At 31.1% G+C, this 27,492-nt stretch overlaps 1 protein-coding gene across 2 annotated transcripts in view; it reads right to left on the bottom strand.

The window, feature by feature from the left end:
• Positions 1-27,245, bottom strand: part of LOC148616352 (protein C-ets-1-like) — a 37,204-nt gene extending 9,959 nt beyond the window's left edge. Inside the window, exons 1-3 of one of the 2 annotated variants that reach the window (XM_088583286.1) lie at positions 27,046-27,245; positions 26,848-26,952; positions 21,219-21,489 (exon numbers count right to left, since the gene is read on the bottom strand). In XM_088583286.1, coding sequence (XP_088439412.1) covers positions 21,219-21,489; positions 26,848-26,949 — 373 coding nt within the window. In that variant the 5' untranslated portion in view covers positions 26,950-26,952; positions 27,046-27,245. Of the gene's footprint in view, positions 1-4,390; positions 5,130-21,218; positions 21,490-26,847; positions 26,953-27,045 lie in introns of those variants that run through there. The other variant, XM_088583287.1, reaches the window with a different exon arrangement.
• Positions 27,246-27,492: the final 247 nt, after the last annotated feature.

Genomic DNA, 27,492 nt, shown 5'->3' with positions numbered 1-27,492 from the left:
TCTGATAAAAGCTAATTTCGAACATATGGCTGAAGGGCACTTAGGACTGGATAATATCTCCTATGGTGTTCATATCTCTTCAAACCTCTTTCTTAAAATTAGTTTTAAAAACTGTATAAATAATATATTACAAAATTCTGTACTTGTTTTACAAATGCTTTGAGCATAAAAATAAAATAACAGCATTTTCTTTTTCACTTCTACCAACATAAATTTATGTATCTGAGAGAATCAAAACACTGACACTATTTCTGGTGCATTCTATAAATTCAATGGGCTCCTAGTGGAACTTACAATTCACCTAATAACCACAGCCAATACTATTCATCAAAGGACTAATGAGACAAGAGTACTAAAACCACAGAGTATCAGACCACACAATGTTAACCACAAATTAATGCAGACTTTTGTACCAGTCATTTATTGTAACACATGCATAAAGAAAATGGCAAGGATGGTTAGAGTATTCAAATATTCCAAACAAATTAAATAATGCATATATAGTCATTTTGAAATTTGAAAAAATAAATGTACTGCTTATTTTCAAAGGCAATTCCTCACCACATTAGCATTTGCTTTCATCTATATTTCAGTCAGTTATTATTGGCAGGTAAAATGCTTAAAGCTATGAAGGTTGTATAGCATGCAATGTCAGTATTTAATTTCTTTATTAAAGACTTCTTCCAGTCATACCCTTTAATAAACACCATGAACCATTCTAATTGATATGACCCTAGTCTCAAATACCACAAAACAATGACTTTTGACCAATAACTATTGGCTAAATTGCTTAAGGCACCTCAGTTTGTATGAAATGCAATTCTCTTTATATGAAAAACTTATTATAACTAGAATTATCAAACAGTCAGCAAGTGATGAGAAAGCTAGTCTAGATAGGTACCAATAAAAGATCAACAGAATTTGAACAATTGTACTAAACCAAAACAGAGAGCACCTGTCGTCACAGCATCTCAGACAATCCTACACAGATGCTTCTACACACTCTTTCCTATTCTAACAAAAGTGGTGGCAACTAGTGGTCACTGCACCAGTTTCTTTCAGAGACTATCCCACACATATTGTCACCAGTAGTTAAAGGCACCTGATCCCACTAATGTACTAAGTACATGTATGTTTCCATTAATTACAAGAAAGACTATAAGTGGATATATCCTTAGCTAGAGCTTTTAAGTACCAGTAGCAGGAAAAAAGCTCTAAGACATCTCAGATTACAAAACTGATATCTCAATGTCAATTTAAATTAATACTTTTTAATTCAAAACACACTTCAAAATCAAGAAGAAAAACACAAGTCTGAGGGGGTTTTCTACCATCTGTTTAACTTTGAACTGTACAGGTTCTAGCTCTGATTGGTACTTCAAATCAGATGTTCTGAGGTTACTTGTATATTTGCATAACAAGATTTTAATTATGAGTGCACCACTTTGATTTAACTGAATATGATTATAAATAAACCATTTATATTTTTTTCTGACTGAGCACTTAAAACAGCTTCAATATTTATGAATTTTGGCACCTAACATCTTGACAATGAGGAAACATTAGACAAATATAGACATTAGTTTCAGTTCAACACTAGAAATAGATCAGATCTTCTTGGAAGTTACAAAATTTAAGAGTAGATATGCTAAAAACTCAACAAAATGTTTAAAATCAATTGTACATTTTTTTTTATATTTCACTAAGTTGTAAATATCCTTTAAGTACATTACTACAAGAAGTGATCACCACCTTGGGCTAAATAACCAATAAAAACCTATAAAAGGCAATAATTAGTAATCTTACAATCTGAAAATTAACTTCATTTTACAAATTATACCATGTCAAACATATCTTATATTTTAGAGGTAGGATGGTTAACATGGACACGTAGACTCCTATTATCATGTCGACTTATCAAAAAACATGATTTGCTAGTTTATTACAGAGTTTTATCAATCTGACATTACATGTGTAAATTCAACTGAAATGATGTTCCAAATATACTGCTTTTGTCATCAAAATGTTCACTTTAATGTTGTTTTTGTGTTGTTGAAACAAATTTATCTCCCAATAAACTTGTAACATAGATCTTATCTGCCAAGTGATTATTTCTTTTTTTATGTTTATTTCACTCGTCTACATGAATTACAGTTTATTTACATCTTTAAGAAGTGAATGTCCAACCTTAACAGAATAATGCATTGAAATCAAGGGGAGACAATGACAGAAAAAAATGATTACAAAATGAGACTATGTCACCAGATCTATAGTCAGAACACTGAACCCTACCAAACAAACATAAACCATACAGTGTTCTTATCAGTTTATTTTTGATATTGGTTAATCTCATAAATGTTGATAAAACAAGGGCTTTTGGTTTATTTTCAACATAAATACTGTGAAAACACCCTTACCTGCCACCTGAGAATGCAAAAATACTGCAAATATGACCAGCATAGAAAAATATACCGGGTAATTTCACTTCTTCTACATGTATACCAGCAACTTGTCTTATCTGACTTATATGGTTTCATTGTGTATTGAAAAAGACAGGTTTATTTGTTAAAATCTCATTTGAAACTTCTGAAGATTAAACCATTCTATTTGTTTCCAATTAACTCAGACATAACATGACTAAAAAAAAATGTTGACTCAATCTTTGATTAAAAGTTTACTTAAAAGGGGGAGGGAAGTGATTTGGTGGATTGTTACAGCCAGTTCTAATGTAACTGAATCATCCATGTGTGTATTATATTAATTCTGCAGGATTATCTCAAGCTAGCAGAAAGTTTAGTGTAGGAGTTTTAAAGACGTGTGTAGCTGGTTTGTTAATGAATGAAACTTTTGCGTGTTCCCTGCGTAGGAGATGACCTAGTGTGCTGCACGTTTTAGATTGCCTTCACCTGCCCTCTCAGTGTAGATAATTACACTGATCAACACAGGTGTTTTATACCAAATGGATTAAACTTCTGACCCAATCTAAATAAATAAATACTTATTCTTCATTTTTCTGCCAAGATGATGGGTAAAAGTGTTTCTATATAAACTTTGGGTGTCAGCGAAAATATAAGGTGCAAAAAAAGATGATATAAATTTGATAATTTCTATAATTTGCAGCCCTATCTCACTAAATGTTTAGATTGTACATATTTTGCCAAATAAATTAAGATTTTGAAGTGTGTGAAGAACGAACACCTGAGTTACTGATCACTACTTATCATTAAGTCTAGTTAGCCATGAAATAGTATAATATCAACAAGAATATTTGTTATGCAAAACACCATCTTTACAAAATAGATTTCCTACTTGTCTGACCAAAACGCAAATTTTACCTTTTCCTCCTAAACATAAGCAATCAAAGACTTGTCTGACTAACATAATTTTTGTTGGACATGTCTATCAGTCAGACAGTATTTCAGTCATAATGACTGTGCAAAGGCATAATTTTGGTCAGCAAAAACAAAAGACTCATGTTTTTATTACCTAAAAAAAACTTACAGGAATTAACACATAAAAGAGTGTAGTGGGCACCTGCACCAATCCAACATTTAGTGCTGAAGTTTAATGGTCTCAAGAACAATCATACATTATTATTACATGTTTGTCCAAAACTACCACCAATTAGAAATAGTTCTTCTATGTCATTATTGACTATGGTGTTTTTGATAACCATGAGAATCAAAGAAAAAGTTAAGGAGAAGGAGCATTTTAACACAGGGTCAAGTATGGGTGGATGTCAGATAAAAGCAATGATACTCTTGGTGCAAAGAATTTACACTTAACCCTATCTACTGATCTGTGGTGTCACAATGAGCATGTCAACCATACATTAGCAACTGTTAGAGAACTTAGTGAAAGGTGGAAAAATATTGATATGACCAACATAAACTAGAGACAAACTGCAACAACAGAATTTCACAGCTGAAAATTGGTTGTCAGAGATAAACGTGCTTCTTTTATTCTGTTATCATTTTCTCCTTTGCGAATTATTCTACCATTATTTTCACTCCTACTGAATTTGCAATGTTTCAGAATTCTATCCATCTCAGCTTTTTTTCATATTTACAATGCAAGTGAGGCCAATAGCAAGAACAAACTAAGTAGAACTTTAGGACAATTTCAATATTTAGTCATTTAAAAACCATAGGCTCTTTATATTTCCAAAATAAGTATTCTGCATACTATCAACAAATAAATTTACATACATGTACAGGTAACATATCTAACAGTGAAAACCAAAAACTTACTGGTAATAAAATATCTGTTAAATAAATAAGGGGGAAATAAGAAAAACAGATGCAAGTTTATATGCTCTTGATATAGTTTTGCAAGCAATGACAACTACTTAGAAAAATGCATGCATGGATAGACCATCTGATGAACTCACCTGCATTAGGAAGTCTCCCGTTGGTATGCCAGGACGGGAACAGAGATGTAATGCCCTTATTCTTTGACCCACGTTCAATAACCATATTCTTTTCTTTCTGAGTCATTTATAAACATCAAATACTACATCTGATTCAGAAGCCATTAAAGTTTCTACATAGTCCAGGTTAATAACTTAAACCTGACTACACCTTATCCATCACATAAATATTGCTTTATTCAATTTCCAGAGTTTCTTGTGTTCTCGATCCCTGTCTTTAATCAAGTTAGCTTAAGAGCTACTTCAACTTTGAAAACTTTTACAATCCTTCTTTTCTTCTCATGTAGTTAGTTAATTGATGTAACAGTCAGCTGATTTCAAGACACCTCTTTATCAGTGCTCTGCCAACTTTGTGACAATTGGTAAACTGCTTGTGTCAACGTTCCATTACATAAATGTACAAATAAAAATACTAAACACTTCAATCTTAATCAAAGTTTACACAAACAATAAGTCCACCTGTATCAACACAATGCTATCACAACCTTTCCCTCCATTATAAAAAATTTCTGTCTTTCCTACATTCACACTTCTATCATTGTCTGTTCTAATCCTCTATCAAAACCTTTATGTGCCCTACATTAAGATTGTACACACTTTTAATTCATCTATTCACCCCTGGGAACTTTTTACACCAACTTTAAAACTTTATGAATGAAACTAGATTACCTAGCAGGGTTCCATAAATCACTTAATGTTGGAAGCTCCAATCAAATTTCAACTTATTTACATAATTTATCTAAACCCCACCTCTTTATATTACTCCAAAGTTTTATGAATGAAAGAGTCACTGCTTAGTTTACATTTACCAGCGTGGCTGACCTACTTCTAAGTTTCATTAACAAAGTTTAACAGAGGCACCCATAGGGATACACAATACATTTAGTAATACTGTAAGAAAGGAAATGGCTTACAGTAAATGTCAAGTGTTATTTAAACGTTAAAATTACTATACATTTATTGTTTTATTGTTGTATTATTTTCTGGTTTTTTTTTTGTTTTTTGTTTATTTGCATTGCAAAAGTGACGTAAATCCATTGAAAGGTAACAGAGGTAAATAGGCATACACAACAAGACTTTATACCAACAAAATAAAATGAAGCCAATTTGTCTTATACAATGTAAGCTTAATAGCATGCAATAGTAGTCTCAGTTCAATGACTGATTAAGAAGTAAATCACACCTAAGAAATTTTCTTAAAAAATTCCTCATCAACCTGAGGGTCAAGAAAAAATGCAGATGTCAGCAAATTGATAACAGCAATGAAAAAAATCATCAGAGCCCCACCTGGGGAGGTGAATAGTAAATCACTCCTGGTCAACCCCTGTCATTCACCCCTTACTTTAAAGTTGAATGAAACTAGATAGTTGCCCCAGTATGATATAGTTATATGAGAAATCTAATTAAAACTGGACAGTACCACACCTTCCAAGCCAAGACAAATTCCCCTATCACCAATTAAATTCATCATAACATTCAGACTTCTTCTTCTAATTAGTTAATCTAATCTACTCCAGATAAAATAGAATGCCCCTGGGATCTGATACTACACTAGTTATCTCCTCTTCAAAGAAAATGCTTTAATTTTCAACCTATGTTTACACTGTGGTCAAATTTGTTTAAATTTGAACCAATTTATTCACAAATAGCAAGTACACAGACAATTACATTGAAATTGGATAAATGTGGTCAAAGCCATTTATTGATAGCTTCACCATCTACTTGTATATTAGACATAATGCTGTTTTTGTTTAAAAAGTGAACAGAGGTCCTGCTGGCATCTACCTGTTCTTAAATGACATTGTCCATTTTGCTATAAGCTCTGTCCATACGATCTTTTAAACTGTTCGTTATTGAAAGACTTACATGGTGATAAACCACTGGGAACAAAATTGGATTTTAGAGATATGAAATACTCTATGGCTCTTTACTTAGATCAACCTGTTGCATCACAAAGTTTAAGATGATTCACCAGTTTTTTGGCACTTATTAAATGTACACCCTAAACTTTATTCTATTAAATTTTCCTCAGGGCTACACTAATCAAATGTCAATGAAGTTGTACAATTCATTTGCATTTCTCCCAATATTTTCTTTCTTATTTGCATTTTAAAAGCATTGACATAAAATCTGACACCGTTTCTTTTTTTAAATGCCATTACACTTGACACACGCAACATGGTGAAAAAAGCTTTTGTGAGGTAGAAATCTATCTTGTCAACTCAATAACACAATCACAAAAACTTCTGATACCCTTAAAGCTATATTTAAAATCACAGGTGAGAATCCATTATAATTTACTTTTTAAGGCATAAAAAAAGATAATTATTCATTTCTTATTCTAACGGAAACTCGAAGGATGAAGGTATTGAAGCATAAAGGTGTTTCTTTGATAGTGTGACTTTCTGCATGGCATACTAAACCTGAATTAATGCTATAAATATAACTTGTGTTGCTTACTGGGTAATTTTCTTTCCTTCATTAGTGTCAATCCTCTTTAGAATAAAACCTTAACCATTGAACACTGACCTATGACGACTTTATGTCTGTTACTTAGCTTTATCACTATAAAATCAAAGATTTTAAAATGTATTTTAAATCAATTTAATTGTACAAATTATACAACTAAGTTTATGTCATAAATCTGTCCAAAAGATAACCCAAACATCCTATTACACTAATGCCTTGAAGATGAATTTCACCACTTAATAGATTGCAAAAATTAACATTTGAAACTATAAACAACTATTAGAAAATGAGTATATGAGTAACTTGACAAACTACTGTTCCTTCATTGTGGCCCTTTAATCAATACAAGAACTATAGACCATGGAACTCACTTGAAAATACTGACTGCTAATATCACTAAATCCCCATTACAGTTCACATACCTTGCCTTCTATCAAGTTCTAGTAAACTTTTCAAATCAAAGCAGAATTCCTCAGAATTCAGCATAGCCAACATAGACCTCTTTACACTGCTGCAACCTGACCCTAGAAGTACCATTATGGATTTTGACCAAAAGTTTTTTTCTGCTTTCATTTTATAGTTCCAGATAAGCATCAGTGCCCTCGTTACCTAAACCGCCTTCCAAGAAAAACCTTTTGGAGCTTATTTTGAGGAGCATTGTTGACTAATTAAAATCAAGGGTGCTTATTGTAAATTTTCAATATTTAAAATTAAATCGTGACGAAAAGAGATAATTCCATAACGGATATCCCGGGTATAACTGTATCAATTTTTAAACATGATGTGTACACAAATCAAGTGTTTTGATTCAAAAATTGTTTATAAGCGTGACCAACGCTTTACGAGGCAAACTACTTCAAGGTCAAGCTTACTGTGTAATATGCCATACATATTTTATTTGTCAAGCTCTTGTAAATATTATCCCTGAGTTTAAATGACTTCATTTACAAAAATCTCTCTTAAAATAAACAGAGTTGGGTCAAAGATTTTTAAATTTGAATGTAAAATGATATTCTAATTCTGTGAAAAGGGACAATTTTAGAAATTCAAATCAGTATTACATTATAGTCTTGAATGTAAACAAATCCTTTTTCAAGTTTAATTGTAAACAAAACAGTATATACAGACATGTGCTTAATTTACCATCTAAATCAGAAAACTTTGACTTAAAATTATGGAAAATTTAAAATTTGTATGAAGGCAACAAATGAAAACGATAAATGCACAAGAACATTTCATATGTTCACTTAGATAACTTAGTTGTATAAGGTGACTCTCATAAAAAAATACCAAGTTAATATCATGAGATCTTGCCTGAAAACTTTGTGGAGATCCTCCTACTTCAGGGACTGAGTGAAGTGGAAACATTTAGAATTGTCTGAAGACTTTTTAACCTTGAATGTAAAGGTGGAAACCTCTTTTATAAGACTCTGGCTATTAGAATCAAAGTGATGATCTGCTAATTAAAGATTTGTTCAACAGCTGAACAGCTGTTTGATCTGGGGCCAAAATTTACATTAAAAATGATCTCTTAATATCAAAATTATTACAATGTACTATTTTGAAGCAACTTGTTACTAAAGGCAAACTTGAGGTCAAGGTCATTAGTTTCCATAATAATTGCTGTGTTTTACTTTTATATCTGAATTTATTTTAAAAAAACCACACACACAACATGCACAAAGACCTAAGGTCTAAAATTAAGATTAAGATTTACATGCATTGAATCACATACTCCTTTTTTATGCCCTTGTGACATGATCAAATATAAATTTCAACTAAATGTAAAAATAAGATTTATCTGTCTGTTAATTTATACATGTGACACATTTAACCATTAGAAAGCAAATTGTAAGGGTTTTCTGAACATTCTATTTCCCTATCTCCAGAAATAATGAAGTATCTATAATTCAAACATGCCAGATAGGCAAGCTTATAAAAATAATGTTTTCCCTTACTCAAAAATGCAAAATAATATGCAGAAATTTGAAAATTGCAGAAGTCCAATTTAACCCTCTTTTAGAAAAAAAAACTAATTACAATTTAAACATTAATGATTTCCAAGTTCAGACAAACCAAACAATACATTTTCATCCCAATAACTATGTAACTAATACAGTAAAACAATGGGTTTCCTAAATCAAAAGAAGATTTTTAAAAATTTTTAGTTAGCATTCCAAATGATACCTTCTCTCATAAGAATAGACATACAATCAGAATTGATAATATGGCTTCTATATTATTCTTTATAACAATGCAGTTTCATTTCTGTGCTAATGAAATAACTTTGTGTCTATATCTGCCAAATAATTTATTTGAAACTGTACATTTCCTTTTCTTGTTCAAATGTTCTATATCTATAGAATCTTAATTAATGAGCCAATTAATAGTAATTACATTAAATACATTAATATTTTATATTTAATGCTAAATACTTCTTTAAATATTCAAGCCTTTTTTTTTCCATTGATAAAACACATGATAGTTTCACACTTACATAGATCAGGTAACATTCTGGTTTGAAGTATTGTTGTGCTATCAAAAAAATTAAACAGACTGAATTTTTATGACAATGAATAAATTTTATAACAAATTTGATTGTTTTTATAATAAATCTTCTTATAACTTTTACTATTGTAAAGCACAGTCCTAAGTGATAACTAATCCCCTTTACATGAAAATGCGTTATTATTAGAGGACTCTGATTCAATCATCACACTTGACAAAGGATTATCTCCCCTTCTTAAGAGGAGCTAATACTTAGAGTCAATAACCATTAGAGAGCTGTTTTGCTTTACTCTATGTTAAAAACTGTTTGTGTCATCTTTCACTGAACTAATCATCTTTAATTTATTTATAAACTTCTAATAAAATGACTAGACATTAATAAAAACATTAATTTAACCCAAAATACAACAACATTAGTAAGTTCATTATTTAGGAACACATGCTACAAACTTATATTGCACTGAGTGGATGAGTAATAATTTAGTGATTTTGCAGATGTATTCCTCTGAATGCTAAGCAAAAATTATCTGCAGGTTCAATTTTTTTAGTCACAAAATGACAGGGTTTTCTATGACCAAGATTTTCTAAACAAAAGGATGCATTGACCTAATAAAGAATCAGTGATTCAGCTCACTCACATACAGTAGATAAAAAAAAAAAGACAAATCACTGATTATGTGTCATTTAAATGAAGTAGGCTTTTGAAATTAAACAAATCTTCCCCAAAAAAAATTAAAATAAGTAATGACTTACTATTTTTAGCAATTTATAATAAAAGATGATAAATAAAATTGACATTTTTTTTTCAGTATTTTCTAAGAAGTAAGACTAATATTTAATTTAGTATATATTCAAAAGAGCAATCAAACAAAAGCTTGTACATATTCAAAATATCGCCAAAATTAGAACTATATTCAAATACTGAACTGGAACATAAGTTTGAAACTTATTTAGATAAGATAACCAACGATTCGTATAGGATTGGCTTATGCAAGTTGAGATGTAGTGCACATTCACTTGAAATAGAAAAAGGAAGATTTAGTGGCACACCAAGGGAACAAATACAAAATTATGTAGGTACTATCAGATAGAGAACGAATACCATTTTTTATTGGAATGTCCTACTTACAGCAATATTAGACATAAAATATTACCAAAAAATTATAATACGTGGCCTAGTATCCACAAACTTAAAGTTTCTTTTCGGTACAGAATCAAACATTCACCAGGGTAAAGTAGGGAAGTTTACTCAATGTGCTTTGAAATTGAGACAACAAGCTTATTCTTGCCAACCAGGACTGTAATTTTTTTATATATAGATGTATATTAACACTTAAAACACTTCTATAATTCAGATATGCCCATTTTTGTATATTTATTAAGGGATCTTCATTCCAATGTTCTTCATGTAAATATGCTATGAATATATTATAATCATAACTTATGGTGAGGAACTGTAAAAGTTTACAACCAATAAAGAAGCTGAATCTGAATATAAAACAAAACCAATACGTGTCTGGACCTCTGTCACCGTCATCTTCAATAAACACTAAGCAAATTAGAAAGTTACAAATTTCCATGTGTAATGTCCTAATGATAGCATATACTACTGAAAAAGTGGCAAAGTCTAACATGCTAAAAATTTGGGAAAAAAATAGATTACATTTCTCTAAAATAGGAGGTGCACATCTTCAATATGTATGTATACACTGTGCAAAGTTTGAATAATATTGCTTAAATACATGTACTTGAACTACTTCTTGCATCACAGATTACACAAAGAAGGAACCATTCACAACATTTAATGACAAAAAGGCTGCCCAAGTTCAACATGCTAAGAATGTAGAAAAAAATAATCAAATTTCTCCATAATAGGACGGCTCATCTTCAATATGTATACAATCACTGAGCAAATTTCGAATAAAATTGCTTTTACAATTTTTAAGGTACAGATTACACTAAGCGTGACAGACGGTAGGAATGGAGCGCTTACTAGACCTACTGCCACTGTTGGCATTGCAGGTAAAAAAAAACACTGTGGACATGATTACATGTTTTGGGAATCATAAGAGGTAACCAAAGTCAGATTAACATCATGCCAGAAAAATTATTATAATGACCAAAAACTTTATAATGCATAAAACATGAAATAAATTTATGAGCCTGATTTATGAGTTATAAATAACCCCTGAATATATCATATAAAACCATAGCAACATTTATAACAGAAGATAAATAAAAAATCCACTTATTATCTATTATCTGTGACATTACTACTTAAGAGTTAACACCTGAACTGGTATTTCTATACCTGTATGTAACCATCACTCAGAGTTAGGGAGCATCTGATAAAACATTCTATGTCCTAAATCAATACTGATGGGTTTTCAATACAAAAATATTTAAAGTCATCAGTGTCAGGTGACAGGTACCCCAGGCCTCCTGGGCTATCTTTCAATAATTTATTTAACCTTTTTACAGGCCTGGAAGCAAATGAATAAAATTATTGCACAGGACAATTTGTCAACAGTTTCGTGACACTAACAAGTCTTGTCATGCAGATGTCATCAAATCTCCAATTTTACATAAATTGGTCATAAGTTTATAATTTTATCTTAATTGGCAATAATTGTTAAAATGTGGGAAAATATTTCCACAGTTTGAGAATTCAACTTTAAAGGACAAGAGGTAGTACTTTTCTTAAACTTCTGCAGCAACATGAGAACTTAACAGTTTTCCCTGTGACAGATGCATGAAAGAGGCATAATAAATAGATGAGAAGTTTTCTGATATTCAAATTAATTAGTTTCAAATTCTCAGCACTGTAAATAAGAAGGATCTTTACCAAAGAGGAACTTCCTTGGTACAGATGAAAACCTTTGTACCTTTCAGCTGTCATTATTTATTTATGGTGGCCACTAGAACTTCCCTATAGAGTATACTTTCTATGTGTTTGACAACAACACATAGACTGGTAGTACCATGTCCTATATATTCCTTGTGTACTGGTCTCAGACATACACTTAATCTTTCTGTCCCAATACTTGCTTGTTGTGTAGTTTTATGACAGAAAATATGAATGACTTTTACAGAAAAAGTGAGTGACCTGTATGTATGTAGAATTTAAAATGATAGAAGAGAACAAAAACATTTCAAGAAAAATAAACGACCAAAGACTTAGACAAATGGCTGTTTACACTTTTTTTGACATTTAACTAAGTAAAGTTGTCAAAACTGAACAGAATTACAGATTATCATTTATTATCAATAATCCTTGATAACAGAAGTAATTGGATTAACTCTTATATGTTGAGAAAATAATCAATTAACTATTATTAATCAATTTGATTGATTGAATCTATTTTAATAAAGTGAATTGTCATCCTGCACTTGAAAATAGACAAATATTTCAGAAATTTGAACACTTAGGAAAAAATAAACCAAGACCAAAACTGCAAATAAATTCATTTAAGGCAACTACAAATACCCCATTGTACTTTTAATTCTGTATAGACAACTAAAAGTATCTCATCATAATTAATTAAAGGAGGTACTCATTATTCACATATATTACCACACAATTGCTTTACTCTGGGTGCTTAGAAGCCTTGAAATTTTCAAATTTCCTTTCTGTATATCAGGCTTCTTACAACAAATCTGACCAAAATTCATTGCCTAACTTTGTTTTGTACAGGCCTAACTTATAGCCAAATTATTTAAGACTGCATTAGTACCTCAAACCCCCTAAAACTATCATCATTAATTCTTGTCAAATATATTATAACATGCAAGATATAATAAATCTACAAAAGCTCTGGCAGAATGCATTATAAACCTAGAAAGAATAAGAAAATTCCATTTAAGCTATGAAATAATTTACTAAGTATTTATTTACCTCAATACCATTTTGTAGAAAAATTAAAAACCAACTTTTCTAGCTTTTTTTTGTTAGTTTGAAAAAATCTTAAACATGAAGTTGTGTTTGGGATACCCTGTCTCCTACTGGAGGCTGACATCAGACAGCACCTAAAATCGCTAAAAACATATGCTCCATCTTATAAGGCAATTTATCATATTTTGTTGGGAACCCTAGTTTTTTTACTTGAATGAATCCTAAAAACCAAGAAAAACTGGTACCCGACAATCAAAAAACCTTAAGTACAAAGAACCAGAACAAATCAGCTGATATTGGGTAAAGCATATTGACTTAATAAAATATTCTGATTCTTACTGCCATGAGTGAAAGGTGAGAAATTCTATATAATAACACATCAATGGGCAGCAGTAGAGAGAAAACATTATACATCATTATTTTATTCCACTAGTTATGGCTGTACATCTGGAAAATGGTGAACTTGACAAAGTTATGAGTTACATCTGGGTTAGGTTTATACAATGACATATGCCAGGCAAGCGAGGGAAGTGTGCTACCATTATTTCACATTAAAATACATTATAAACATCCAGATTGATCAAGAGTTAAGTTAACAGGCAGAGACTCAAGCCAGCCATATACATCAATGTTACTTGTAGGAACATTTTAAACAGATACAGGTTATATGCTTGGAATGATTTTCTGCATGTAAATTTCTCATGTCTATAGTTGTAAGCATAGCATGCCAAATACATGTCATTATAAAGATCTGTAAATAAGTTCTGTCTATGAATTTATATATCTTCAAACAATGACTTCACAACATTTTCATAGGTTATCAATATCATTTAATTTCTAACTTGAAAAGAATTGTTAAAGGTTGAAACTTTGCATCAGTTTGAAAATGTCACCCTTGACAGACTAATGTCTACATTCATTAACTGAATGCAGTATCAGCAAATTATAAAACTCAGAAAAGATTGTGCTGAAATAACCACTGAAAAGAATGTGCTGAAATAACCACTGAAATGAATGTGCTGAAATACCCACTCAAAAAAAAACTATGCATTGCCATTCTGTATATACCTCATTTTTTACACAACTATATTCTTTTCTGTACACATATTTGTATTTCAGAGAAAACCATACATTCAACTCACTATTACATTACCCAAATCAAGAATAACTCCTGCAAAATGTTGATTTCATAAACAACTTTCAAGTTTCATCTTATAAGTACAACAACTGAATGAAATACTAAGACTGGTTATGTGGTGTGTAACTGAATTAGAGGTAAATGCAACATTTGTGCATTTTAGACATGCATGTATCATCTTTATAAAGACAACTACTTAAAATTAAACCAATAAGAGGTCAACTTCAAAAGACTTGGCCTTATACATTATATTGTGACCCTGATTTTTATTTATCAGACCATCATGCAAAAAAATATATCTAACATTTTTCTATCCTACAATATAATTTATGAACTTTCAAAAATAGCTACCATTATAGGCAAAGTTTATAACTTTCGTCACCATAAAGGAAGTATATGTAAATTTATACAAAACCATTTCCAAGAATGAAACCTTGCATAATTTTCAAAAAAGTTAAATAACCAAATAAGGTACAAAACTCAGAGTCTTGTGTAACATGTTTATTAGCATAATTGGTAGCTGGGACCCAGACTTTATAATTGCAATGCTGCAGTAATTATCAGTAGTTAAGAAAAAAACAATCAATGCTAGGTAGAAATTATCTTTCATTGATTTTTGTAGAAATACAAGGGGTCAATTACAACTCCTGGGTTTTATCAACAATAGGTCAAGACAATATCTCTAAAATATGTTATTCTATTACATAAAATCAATCCTTTATAATATTCCATCTTCAGCTTCACTGATTTTGTTTCTAAACATGTCAATAAGATTTCATTTTTTGTTGCTTTTCTCCCAGTGATTGGGCCATTTTAACAAACAAACCCATTCTGAACGAGTGTTGCTACAACACAGCATCAGTATGGGTTAATTCTGACGTTGTGTTGTTGTATACCAAAAATTAAGAAATTCTTTTGATGTCTTTATTATCACAAAAAATGTGATTTTTAGTTAGAATCCAATGATTTTAGCTTCCAATTAAGAAATTAAACTATACACGGTTTTTACTTCAGTGGTGCAATCAGATACTGTAACAATGAGGCTTATTGCAATGAAACACTGAATTAACAGCTGTATACATTAGCACATGGTACACTTATCCACACTTAGAAGCAAAGTGATCAACTGCCATAACTGGCAAACAAAAATAATGGATTTTCATCAAAAAGTATCATCAGACTCTGAGGTCATAGTAACTAATATCTCTGTGAAGTTTAAAGAAATCCCAATAAAGCCTTCTAAAGATCACAGAAACATGGGTAAAAATTTTGGCTTAAGGAGGAAGACCTAGGGTAAGGGACACAACTCTTAAAAATCAGTTTGTATTCAGCATTTTCCATCAATCTTATGTAAGCGCCCAATTAACTTGGATTAATTTTATTCTGCTTCAAACAAAAGCTTGAGAGGCTTGGGTGAAAAGGAATATAATACAAACATATCACTGGTTTCATGAGTTATGTCCCTTAACCTAGGTCTACCTCCTTAAACTGAGGAGCATAGAAAAATGTAGTTGTTACCAATGCAACTATAGTCTGGTTTAAAAAGACATATATTTTGATCAAGGAACAGGTAGTCAATATCAACACTCAAAAAAAATCTTAACTTTAAAATTTTCCTTCTTCTTTATTCTACATTTATTCTTGCAAAAACAAAAATTGTTGAAAAACTGCAATAAGATGCAGTATGTTTTTTTTTGTGACAGAGAAAACATCCTAGAAATCCTACAATGATGTGTTGTAAAACAATACAGTAACCACCCAATCAGGGTTATCTATACACCTGAAGAGCTCTAACTGAGCGTGGAACATTTGTACATGATACCAACAAGAATCATGCATAGATTATGCATTTAAAATCAAAGAAATGCCATTCATTTATCAGAATAAAGATTTCTGACTTGTACACTTTCCAATAAATTCTTATTTTTTTATATCTATGATATGCATGAAATACTCTGAATAGTTAAGAAGGTCATCCCGGGAGATAAAAATGGTTATGGGCAAGAATAAACAATTATTGGTTGATTAGGATTGCTAAGACATACAGTTTTAACAACTATTATGATCTATTTTCTAGAATTGAAATAAAATGTTCATATCATGACAGATGATGGAAATGATGAAAAGAGAAAAAATATTGAGGGTTCAATATCTAAACCACAAAAAAGGAATTCAACTAGAACTGATTCATAGATCACAAATACCCTTAACATGAAATGAAGCAAGGTAAAAGAAAATAATTCATGATTGCACAAATAAATATCACACAAGATTTAAAGAATCTCCTTAAAAATTCAATATTTTAATATCATTTAATGACCAAAGTAACCATATAAAAGACCCAGTCAATCACCAGAAGTGTTTAAAATAAGATATTATTTCATCAATTTCCACTTTTAATAATAAACAAATATTTAATTAAAACATTCTGTGGTGTAAATTATAGTTTTGATAGTTGCAAATGAAACCAGATACACTTTCTGAACTTTCACCAAAGGTCATCTTCTGTTACATTCATTAATAATAGTTCAATATTTGAAAGGAGGGGGCAAAGTATTCACACATTATGGTAGCAGAACCAAAGGGTCCAACTTACTTCAATGAGGACTTAAGACTTCACTAATTTTGAGGAGGACGAAATGGTCCAACATACCAATACCAAAAGATCCCACATAATGGAAGACTTCCAGTATTAAAATGTCAGTATAAGATGGGTTTCTGCATTCCATCAGACACTGGGCTGAACTTGTTCAGAACTACTGATGAAAGATGAACATTAGTAAATCATAGACTTGTTATACAGATAAATGCTTTGTTATCCAAACAAATTTATCATCTTTCATTATGCCAGTGGAATCCTCCAAAATTTTGCATTTATTTTACTGTTGCATAATATAAGATATGAAGTCTGGTTGAAGATAAATATTCAGACATTGTGTACATGGTTGGAGCTTATGGCATATGTAAATTATGCATGAAGAGCCTGCCAAATTATGCTTCTTACATACCAATTGAAAGGACCTTTAAATGGAAATATTTAAATGTGTTGACTAACGTCTTGGTTCCATCAGTACTTTAATCATAAAAAAATGCAATTTTAAAAAAAAAACATATTTATTCTGAATCACGAGAACATCCATTTTATGTGAAATGCAACAGTGAATGTTCATTTATTCTGCATTCATTACTTAACCACAGTAAAATGTTAAACAAGTATCTAACTTTTGTGACAGCTGAATTTCTGCCGACACAGACTAAATTCAGAAAATTTGCAAGAGCTGAAAACTGGAAGTACGATTCCTTTATGTTATTCTGTGTTAATATGCTCTTGTGTTACCTTGACATGCATCGTGCATGTGAATGGATATTTGAAATTCAAATCAGTTCCCATGATTTCAATTTAGGGCAGTTAAGAAAATTGGGACAGAAAAAAACATTAATGTTAACCTTAGCAATACTTTAATTATGGCCTTTGTAAAATAACATACAAACTGTCTTGCTTTATGATGGTGATAATTAACAGAAAATGGATGTCTTAATATTCTGTCAGCCTTTCTCTGTAAATTACAGCATGAACACATTAACACATTTATATTATGCAGAGGAGACACAAATTGTACTGTATTTTGAAAATTCTGTTCACAGCACCTATTTCATGGACACTTTATAATGTCTAAGGACCAAAATGTGCAATGCTTTAATGTTGATAATATTTTGAACTGTATAAAAAAGGGGTTTAAATTAGTGTGGGTCCAAGGTGTGGACCTCTTACCTTCTATTATTTTTAATTATTTTTATTTCTAATTATTTAATGTTTTTGACAATTCATTAACCTAGGTCCTGGACCTTCAAATGTTTACATTGACACTAAAATGAGGACTTAAGGTAGTACACCTAGGGTAAGGGACAAAACTGTTTGCATCATATTCAAATTCACCAAAGCCTTTCAAGCTTTCATTTGAAACAGAATGAAATCAATCCAAGTTACTCTGATGCATACATGAGATTGATGAAAATGGTGAATACAAACATTCCAATGATTTGTAAGAGTTGTGTCCCTTACCCTTGGTCTACTTCCTTAAGGCTATCCTGAACCAGATTATTCATTTGAAACTTGGAAAAGTCCAGGACATACCAGTCTTGAAAGTAAATTAAACCCCTGAATAGTCTGTTCTGTTTATTTCATATGAATCTCTTGTTCTCCCTGTTTTTCATTAGTGTATTGTGCAGCATTTAAGGTTTTCAACTTAAAACTTCAATTCCCCTGCATGGGACCTCAAAAAGTTGCTAGGTACCTGTTCTCCATCAATCTGTGCTATTTACTGTTATCTTTACCACATCTCTTTATGAGTGAAGATAATTTGTAGGGACAATGTCAAAACATATTTTCTCAAACCACTGACATTGAAATAAATTAAGTCAGTGGTTAATTTCACAATCAGAAAACAAAAACAAACATTTCTAATTTTTAAATGGTTAACTGATCTTCCAAAAGAGGGATATGAGTAATCAAGGCTTTTGATGCAAACAATATTAAAATTGCCGACTTTTACTTATAAAAGAGAAAGGATTTCATTAAATTCATTGTTTGAAAATTCATTAACATACGGAAACATTAGTATTCATGTCATTAGAAGGAAGTTACAGGGAATAACAGTCAAGTTTAAATATGATTAAAACAAAAAGCCTTCAGACGCCAACCCATTAGAGCTGTCAGACCATGCAAACAAAAGGGAAGGCCTTTTTATGTTTTTTTTAATCTCATGCTATTATTTTTAGCACAGGTTAAGTGTCTGCAGAAATCTGTTGACAAAAGTTTCAGTTTAAAATACAAAGAACTTACTATTAACTTGTGACACAATGTACAGTTATTTTAAAATTGAAATGCACTGAGTTTGTAATGCATGGCAGTTTGTTCCATAATTGTCTCTGTGTTCAAAATTATTGAGTAAGTACTGCATATTGATTTTTTTCAATCAATAGTTATTAATCATGACTTACCAGATAATTTAATCAAGCATAACAATTTCAAAATTATTTAACCTCAATACAAAAAAGGTTAATCTACTTTCTTTTGGAAGATATATACTGTACACTAATTATTGTAGAAAAGTGTAAGTACATAAACTATCAAAAATGAGGAGACAATATGACTTTATAAGTTTCTAAAAACTATTAAAAGTCATAAGCTTTGGGAAAACTAAGGAAAAAAATCTGAAATTTAAAAAATGGTACCCAGGAGTTATAAATCTTTGAAATGCAAATATCTCTTAGGACAAAATAAAGGGCTCAAATGTGCCAATCTAAGTGTTTATGGTATGGTATTGCATAGGGAGGTCCCTTTGTCTTTGATATTATAACTTATTAATGTTTTTCCTTCAAATACAATTCTGCCAAAGGTTGCAATGCCATTATGCAACATGAAACCACAAAATATTCAGCTGCAACAGGGGACAGACATTTAATGTAGTTTTTCACAGAATGGTGGCAGCTCAGAGCAAAAATTTTTGCAGGTGGTGTAAGAATCTTTTTTTTTTGTCATGAACAAGTACAACATAGGAAGACTTAAGGCAATATAAATTATCAGCCATATAAGGGGAACTATAAATTCTACTTGTGTATATGACAAGGGTGACCTGACCCTGGGCTAACTTGACATTGATGTAGTAATCTATGTAAATCTGTAGGTGGTTGAATCTGTTTTTGAATTCTCTACTCATGTTGACTGCCTTGTATCAGACTATTATCTTGTAAAGTTGAGATCTATTTTGTAGTAAGTTTCATAGGTACAGATTATTAATGAGTGAACAAAATGAGGACCATATGCAGGATAAATGTTAAAACATTTTTATCTATAAAATATATTTTCCAGAGAAAAAATTGTAATTTTTTAATCAAAATACCTTTTGCTTATAGTACTTGAAAGTATTAATATCAAGCATTCAACTAACAAAACAAAATATTTTTTCTTCAATTGAACGAAGCAACATTATTTCCCCAGACGTGGCCCCATGTAAACCAATCTATAGTGTTAAGATCGTGATGTATTTATTGTATTAATTAAAGATTGACACATTTGATTGCTTATGTGTTATAGACTATAGTTAGGGACACCACACCATTGAGGTAAACCAACATGTTCATCTGTCATCCAAACTAGTGTATCTAAGACAATTACACAATCATTAATTAAAACACAACAACATAATGAAATTCATGAATGAGTTTTCCATCCTAAGACATCTTTTTTTTGTTTTTATTTTTTTATAGTAAACAAGAACTGCATACTAAATTAAGACTTAAAGATCAAAATAAACCTTGAGCATGCCATGTTAACCTGGCTTCAAATTTCGGTCACGACTACCCCTGCCAATCTCAGCATTTACATGCTAATAACAACTGAATCTATTTCAACTGTATATGGTTAAAATGATAAGTCTCTTAATGCTGTTAGTAACATGATAAACTTCTGATGGAAAAGTACCATATCCTTTTTATGATGACAATATAATAATCAATCTAAATGACCATTTACAAATTAGTTGTTTTGTAATTTCAATATGCCTTTTGAACCAAAATATGAAACTGCTGTTTCTTGAGTCTATCAAATATTAAGAGATGTCATAGGCAGATAGATCTAAGCCCACCAATTAATAGATAATTTTGGTTGGTTAAACAGAAAATAATTGCAAATCACTGGAACTATACCACACCCCTTTTCAAATTTTCTGGATCTACTACAGAATCTTACACCCAACTAGACCACTCGCATGGAAACTCACCTTCTTCAGAGATATCAGAGCACATGGACGGGGCCTTGTCAAGGGATGCTGTCCTATCTATACTGCCACAAGAGGACATACTGTCGAGACTGCCAAGTGATGGGACTCTGTGATCATCAATACTCTCTTGTCTGCAGAGACGTCCACGGTACACCTCCTCCATGCTGTCCTGTCTTGACGACCCAATACTGTATGTATCATCATTGATACTGTCCTGTCTACAGAAAGGGAACCGTTCTTCTTTCAGGGTAAACTGAGGGTCAAAGGTCACCTAAAAGAACCAAAAATAACATAAAAGACTTTGCAAAGAGATCTCAGCTGAAGTTGAATGATTTAGAAATCACTTGTCCTCTTGTTATGTACATAAAAATTATTTTTGTTTTGTTTCATGCTAAATATGGAAAATTGTAGACATTTCCTCATATATACTCAACTTTATTTTTCTATCACTATACAGTCAGAAATTTATTATAGATTAATTGTTGTAAAACAGTATTTGTTTGTTGTGGACTTAAATAAATAAAAAATTCAATCAAGAAAGGCTGATACCATAGTTCCCTTTAATACTATTTAAATCACAACGGTTTCAATATTTTTTTGTTAAAATATCATCCACAAGTATCATATTTCTTACAAAGTTGAATGCATTAGAAAGAAACAAATCAATTTCAAACAATACACATCTTAAATTTGTATGATTTATAAATGCAACTTTTAAAATAATCCCTTTCTGCATATCAATGCCCCTTTCAGATTGCTTCAAGCTATTCAAAACCTTTTGTGCACTCCAAGGGTAATCAGCTCTTTATTTCTGTTTTGATCAATTGCTATCAGAAATAATGCACCTCAAATACAACCTTAATTTCCATTTAATTTGAAAACATTTTCTTTCCAAATTGTTATAATTGAGTGTAATGACATTGAAAATATAACTGCCACAAAATGGCTCTCTATTATCAGGCTATTAATCTTCTAGGGTACAATTTGAATATTGTCACATCATTACAATTCTATAGAAATTTAGTTAAAGATTAAGTACCAAAAACACCAAGTAGAAAAGAGGAAGGTTGTGTAGGCTAAAGTTCAAAATGGACAAATAGACACAAAATCAAGCTATTATTATACCCAACTCTGCAATCTTTATGAGAGGGGGCTTTGCAATCATCTATTCCGTCCGTCAGTCAATTACACTTTTCTGTAGCAGATATCTCTACTTTCATTTAAGGGAATGCTAAGATATTTGGTATATTGCTTTAGCATAATGACTTGTGCCATTTTCAGATTATTCGCTCATCTACTTTCTCTTCACTAATCAACTTGGCAATTTTCAAGTGGTGCACAATGTAAATTTTCATAACAGATTTCTCTGCTACTATTGGAGAGAATGCATAAATAGAAGGTATATGCTTTTGTACGACAACTTGTACTGTGTCTTCCATTTTAAGGAGGTAGACCTATGGTAAGGGATATAACTCTTGAAATCAGTGATATGTTTGTATCATATTCAATATCACCAAAGCCTCTCAAGCTTTCATTCGAAGCTGAATAAAATCAATCCAAGAATACAAACATTCCAATGATTTTTAGGAGTTGTGTCCCATACCCTAGGTCTACCTCCTTAAGGTTCGTCACTTATTTACTTCCTGTTTACTTCAACTTAGTAATTTATATATTTATTTGGTTTGCACAATTTGAATTTATGTAACAGAATTCTCAGCTTCTATTAGACAGAATGATTACATATTTGGTGTATTGGTTGTGACATCTTTCACTTTTCCAGGTTTGATTGAAATGGTTAAGATGGGATATTCTTAGCTCAACCTAATGTGTAACATCTTGTTCTATGCCAGTAATGGATTCAGGAGGAGTGTTTGAGTTGGAACCCCTCATTTTCTTTGAAAATTTGAGAAAAAATAAGCAAATAATAACCTGGAATTAACCTTTTTTCTGGAACCCCACCCTTCTCAAGATCTTTGGATCCCCATGAAAGTTAAATGAATTATTTGCAAAAACTGCAGGTACTACATTGGCCTTGCCAAAGGCTTAAATATATATACCAGTATATATATATATATCACATGAAGTAGACTATGAAATAATTAAGAAATGGATTCTTTCAACAAAACCTTACCAGAAACATTATATCAACTCACAGAAGGCAGTTTATCAAGTCTTCTTCCAAGCAAATTTATTTAATCTTACTTATACAAAGAACAGCTATGATTCTTTATCATGAATGAAAACAACTTGTTCTACATTTTTTTAAAACACCTTTTGTATTGGCCAGTAACAAGGAAATTTCAACCAAGTAACTATGAACAGCTGAACTGAAAGTGAAATAGTCAGAACACATTTACTATATCGCTTGCAAGCTTCTAAGGATAAAGAGGTGACGTTATCGTATGACTTAGTGACTAAGGTAAAAATCAAGGGTAGATAACCATTGATTTTTGTTCTGATTAATTGTTATATAATTACTTGGTCTACATGATTTAATTGCAGTTTTCCATTAGACTGCTATTTCTGTCAACAAAAATTGATTGAACAATGGTCTTTAAGATACAAAAATCAATCCACTTTTATTAACTTTGAAATGATATTCTGTGGTTTGAAAGAATACACGGATAAACATTACATTTACTGCTGCTTATTTTACAAAGAAATTCGTGACAGATTACTTTGAGATAGCAGAACAAAAAAGACTGTCTTACGACTGGTTTGTTTCAAATATCCAATTATTTTACAAATCCATTTACAAACTCCTACATTTCTGTTATATTACATCCCAGAGTTTGGAGATAATAACACTACAACTGTATTTTTTTTTCCACTATCCTCTTCTAAAATCAAAAAATAAACTTCTATATGTTCAAAATCATGTAACTTCCTTATTCAAGTTAAAGGGTAACGACCATCAAAATTCAAAACTCATTTCTTCATCTGATGAATATTTAATGTTCGGAATAAAAAATATTTAAAGGATTAAAACTTTTTCATGCCTCCTACAGTTCTTAAAATATAAGCTCAAAACTGCAACAATGATTATCATTGGTTTTGACCTTTAAAGGGCAGTAACTCCTAATAACAGTATTTTATTACAAATTTATTTAATCTTTTGTAGGGCTTATCATAATGATCATTTCACTAACTGAAAGTTTCTATCTACAATTCCAAGTACTATCAAAAGCACACCCTATACTGGTGACAAGATTATACTGGTCACCAAATCAATGTATTAACAGAAAGCCTTTTGACTCTCATGCAACATTTGAGCAAAATCTGAGCAATGGTTTCAGACTCAGAAGAGATGTCCAGTTGGATCAGTTTAAATACACATTATGTAGACTATGACCGTGCATTGGTGACTCCAACAGTATCCCTGCTTTTCAAATGTTGTAAAATTGTGTTAATTTGTGTAAAATTATAACAAAAATGATCAAATAATAGCCTAGAATCCCCTGTTATCTAGAACCCCTTTAAATGAAACCCCTTTTCAAAATATCTCATTCCATACCCTGCTGTGTCCCCACAATGATATTAGAGGGAAATAAAAAAGTTTCTAAGTTTAAGAAATGGATAAATCTGAGAAAAAATTTCAATTCCAATGCAACTTTGATTTTGTTTAATATAGTCATAAACAATTGTGGATATTCTCATACTTAATTTTCAAACATAAGGCATCAGAACATAGTAAGTCATATATACTAATACAGGTTCAAGTGAAGAACAAACCAAGGTTATATTAACAGATCACCACAAAACCAAAATTTTTTACGTAAGCATTTAAAAATATATAAATATCCTAAAAATATAAGTCATAAAGTTAATTAAGGGATGAATAATACATCAAACGTTGACATATAAAAATAAAATGAGGTGATTTCCCAATAATCACAGCAATCAGTCAATAACAAGGAATTCCACCAGTAAAATAAGATGATAAGGAATTAGTTCAAATTATAGTCAAGACAATTTATCGACAGGTGTGCAAAGGTGTTATAATTTATTATCATTACACGTTCAAATGTCACCCAAGGGCACACAAGTGTACATATATGCAAATCACTGCTAAAAAATGACGATATTTAATCAAGCATTTAGTCCCTCATGGAAATAAGAATCACTTCATGCTGTTTTTTTCTTCTGTTTGACAAGAATAATTCTATTTTAATATGGCAGGATATTGTGGGATAAAGTCAACCTTTACACAGAGAGTGGGAGTATTTACAAACAGGATGACAAGACAGAGTCTGACACCGATTTCTATAACAAATGCAGAAACATGAGCAAAATGACAATACATCTAAATTTAAATTTGTATGAATTCTAAATTTACAAAATCTTCCATTCCATATGGTAATCTTAAAAATTGATCATAAGTAAATGTGAATTCTGTTTAGCTTTGTTGTTAGTTATTCATTGTCAGTGTTTAAAATGCAGGAAATCTACCCATTTAGAAAACAAAACTTTTATAGATATTTTGAATACAGTTCTAAATTGCACATCACTGATTAAAAAGTTTCTTTATATTTCATGCATTGGTTGGAATTACAGTTAGGTTATCTACGCAATAATTGTGGTTCTTGAAAAGCTAGAGAATTCCAAAAATCAAGCAAAAGTAGTGAATTCCATCATGAAAAGTCATCATATTCTATCAACAAATGCATAGCTTAAATGCGTATAAAAATCCCCTATTATGGTACTGGAAAAACCACATCTAGGCCATGTACCAAACATTAAAGAGTAAATTTCTAATAATATTAGCCTCGGGTCATCTGACCTCAGTTTTTACATCTATACAATGGTAGATCATTGTGTGTATTGGTTTTGTGGTTAAATAATAAACTAGAAATCATGGTGTATATCTTTGTGTTAAAACTGCTATAAAACATAATATAGTCCTCAATCTATATAAACCTGTCATTGAAAACCTTTGTCATTTTCCACTTCGAATTTAATTAGGAATACAATAAATGACGACCCACTTTATTTCAAGATGGTGCTTCCTTTTGTTTTAAATGGCACACGTTTTAATTGGCTTGAAGTTTCTTTTTTTAGGTTATACCTTTTTAAGTACTTCTGAACTTCATGTAATTTAAGCGCAATTCTTTTGTGAGCAACTTTCGTGACATGTTTATCCTTCTAATACTTAACAGTTATGAAAATATGAATAAAGATTGATGTATCAAAAGTGACAATTATTTTTTTTTTAAATCATGGCAACTTAAAAAGCTAATTAAAGACTATTTCTTATCCTTTCATCAATACAAGAGGATCAAAACGATCCCCCTTTCCCCCTCCCCTTTACATCAGAAAATTCAATATCATGCAAAATTTGTACAAAAATGAACAATTAATAGCCTTGTCCGACTTCTTTTTTGCAACCCTGTTTTCACTTTCATGGCAGTTATAAGTGTAACAAAATAATTTATATCTTGATTTACAGTGTGGACCCTTTCCCAAGAATATTTGTTATCTTTAAATAATACAATAACATGATCGTACACAAGGTCTTTATATATATCAAGTTTAGGGTCCTCATCCCCAGTCAATAAAAACAAGATTATATATCAATCATGCAAAATACCCAATATACAACTTCAGTTTAATCATTAAATAAATCAGTTACTTTTGGAATGCTTGGTGGCCTTTTCTTCTGCTTGGGCTTTTCTTTATGGAAGAATTCTATTTCATCCAGTATGTAATCGTAAGAGGCTGTTTGGAACTCCATCTCCTGTTAATGTATAAAAGAAAAAAACTTGTCAACTTATAAAATACTTTGAGAAAGTCTAGACCAAGTTAAAAAATCATACAAAATCTGACTTACCTGAGGCACTTTTCCACACTTTGGAAGAGTTTCACGGGAGCTTAATTTCCACAAAAGACTCTAAAACACTTTTAATCTGACAACGTTAGATGGTCTCCAATGACAGAAACTTCTTAGCATAAACCGTTAAAATTTGTTATTCTTGGAGCTTTCTGACCTAGTTTCCAGGCTGTCTTTATCGTTTCATTAACAAATCACCTGTCATGAAAGTTTGTGTCGTACACTCTGATTGGTTGACCAAGTTAATGTTTTTCTCAATGAAATCGTAGGTCTGTAGGCAAGTTTCTTTGTGTTTTCTAAACTTATCTTTTGATCAAGTTTTAAAAAGCACAGGAATTGTAATTAGTTTCATATCTAAGACAATTGAATCAGTTATCAGTTTGAATTCATGAAAGTCTTTTGAAGTTAACGGTTCAACACGGATAAGACCTCCCCCTCTTATGAGAT

The sequence above is a fragment of the Perna viridis genome, chromosome 5 (assembly GCF_037379345.1).
Source record: "Perna viridis isolate PV_CMFRI_1.1 ecotype Kerala chromosome 5, ASM3737934v1, whole genome shotgun sequence".
Lineage (NCBI taxonomy): Eukaryota > Metazoa > Mollusca > Bivalvia > Mytilida > Mytilidae > Perna > Perna viridis.
This window is presented reverse-complemented; position numbering and strand designations above follow the sequence as displayed.